General features: G+C 37.9%; 1 protein-coding gene across 1 annotated transcript in view; it reads left to right on the forward strand.

The window, feature by feature from the left end:
• Positions 1-2,587, forward strand: part of n4bp1 (nedd4 binding protein 1) — a 16,240-nt gene extending 13,653 nt beyond the window's left edge. The window contains exons 6-7 of the mRNA XM_016483219.1: positions 904-1,005; positions 1,133-2,587. Coding sequence (XP_016338705.1) covers positions 904-1,005; positions 1,133-1,439 — 409 coding nt within the window. The 3' untranslated portion in view covers positions 1,440-2,587. The remainder of the gene's footprint in view (positions 1-903; positions 1,006-1,132) is intronic.

Here is a 2,587-nt window from a genome sequence, read left to right on the forward strand (position 1 = left end):
TTATTATTGCCTCATCGTTAGTTTATATATAAGTAGTCATACTAAAGCCTGGTTTTCACTTAGGTCTGTTTGTTACTAAAAAATATCAGATTACTCAGTTGTCAAAATAATAAGTAGATTACTTGATTACCAAAATAATCTTTAGTTACAGCCCTAGATTAGTTAAAATATTTCTAAATACAACTGCATTGTTTTACTTTTTGTAATTAAAAGAAATATTTTGTCATTGACATTTTTTTTTTTAATTGTATTAAAATATTGCCACGTTCTAGTGAACCAAGTATCTGTATTTTGTCTCATCTCGTAAGCTAAGTGTATTGTCACACCCCTAGTGTCGATAAGCGGTGATATAGCTCATAATTTCCCAAGTGTATGATATAGCTTTCATTCTTCAGGTCAACCATATATTCACACAAAGGATGCTTTAAATTGATCAAAAGTGATGATAAAGACATTTATATGGTTACAGAAGATTTTTATTTCAGATAAATGCTGTTCTCTATTCATCAAAGAGAGCTGAAAAACTACTAATATATAGTATTTCAGATAAATGCTGGCTGTTCTTTTGAATGTTCTTAGAATGCACAGTTTCTAATAATAGAATGATTTCTGAAGGATCATGTGGCGTACAAAACTGGAATAATGATGTTGAAAATTCACAGGTATAACTTACATTTTAAAATGTATTAAAATATAAAACAGTTCTTTTAAACTGTAATAATATTTTACAATTTTGAGGTTTTAATTGTTCATTGATCAAGTAAATGCAGCCTTTGGAGCGCAAGAGAATTCTTTCTAAAACAATAATAAAAAAATCTTACTGACACCAAATATTTAAACGGTAGTGTTTTGTGCTCAGTTAACATTTGTTCAGACTTAGAGTTCATTGTAGGGATTTTTCAGACTCTTACAGTTCACCTTTGTAGAAGATCACTTTATGATCCCAGATGACCCACTTGGAAAGAATGGACCTCACCTAGACGAGTTTCTATTGAATGACCGTCGGTGAGTTCCAAATTACACATTTTTGCTTAAAATAATACCCAGCAGTGGGTATCACACATTCCTAGCCTCATCTGTTACTCTAAGCAGAAGAAAGCTATCCCCTCATGACTTTTCTGTCCTCTCACAGAGGTAGTCCCATAATGGCCCCACCGAGGACAGACATTCGGGCAACCCCGTCAGTATACGCCTCGGCAGCGCAGTCCACAGCACATCCCTCTTCCCCTTCCCACTGGCCACACTCCGGACCTCCAGACTGGCACCTTCCTCGACCATCCCCTTCTCCACCTCCACAGCGGTCACCCTCAGAAACCACAGAGCTCAAAAGGAAGTTGTACGACATCTTTCCTGACCAAAAGCAGCGTATCGACCGTATCCTCAGCGACAACCCATATATGAGGGACCTGAATGCTCTGTCTGGCCTTTTGCTGGGCTGACACGCTTTTACACCCAAAACTGCAGTTTCCACTCTCTTGTGCATGGAGGTCACAGGGCTTTTTGTATTATTAAAGAATACCATGATTGAAAAGCGCTGCTACGAGTTTTTGTTTGTTCAAGGGACTTTGTTCAAGCATTTATTTGTTCCGTCAGCTAATTTACATTGATATCCGGGGCCCGCCGATCAACTGCAAGCACAAAAAGTTATAAGTTATAAATTGTTTAAGCGCTTTAAATATATGAGAATGTACAGTCCAAATGGCATATAATTGATGTAAATATTTGTGAAGAATAATCTTCCTTTCCTGTAAGTTATCCATTCAGAAATCTTTATTCTTAAAGGTGTTCCAGCTACACAGTTGTTCTGAACTGGCTTTGCTTTAATTACTGCTGAAGGACAATTTTGATTTCCAGTTTTTCAATCATTTCTGTTTTTGTAAATATTGACATTATTGTGCCAAATGAGTACTAGTTTCCAGTCACTCAAAGTGCCCTACTGAAGTGCCCTATCATCTGCTTTCAGGATAAAATTGCTCATTTCCTGTTCACTAATTTTAGTTCCCGTTAACTTTGGTGATGGTGACAAAATGGTATGCTGTTTCAAGGAATCCCTGGAGACCCCCGTATCACCCAAGAGACTGTGTGAAACAGTTAGATGATTAAAAAAAAGTTTCCAGATTACTCAGTGAGCTGGCACGTCCCTTCTTCTGCCCTGTTGTGCACGTCACCATCTTTTAATAGCAAACAGGAAACGAGAGCCGTCATTGATGTAAACCTTTGTCCCAGTTACGACCATCAGAGGGTGCTGTGGGATTGCTAGCGCTTACCAACCTCATTGTGTAAAGGAAGACATGAACAAAATGCAATGCATCGGTGAAATTCATTATGTTTTCTGTTAGAGCATCTTATTGCCACAAAAGTGAATTTTCACTGTTATTGTTACTGCATCAGCCTTTCCCGGTCTCTGAAATATGTGTAGCGTTGGACATTGAATTGGTATTCAATTTTGGGAATGAAAATGCATAGGCGTTAAACCCACGGAAGCGTCACAGACTCGGCAGGCACTGTGGGTATCTCACAGTATGGCTGCTGAAAACCTTTTGCTTTTTCTGGAAGGCAGTGTTAATAAAGGCCAATTATGTGTTTA

Source organism: Sinocyclocheilus anshuiensis, unplaced genomic scaffold (assembly GCF_001515605.1).
Source record: "Sinocyclocheilus anshuiensis isolate Anshui unplaced genomic scaffold, SAMN03320099.WGS_v1.1 scaffold481, whole genome shotgun sequence".
In the NCBI taxonomy this organism is placed as follows: domain Eukaryota; kingdom Metazoa; phylum Chordata; class Actinopteri; order Cypriniformes; family Cyprinidae; genus Sinocyclocheilus; species Sinocyclocheilus anshuiensis.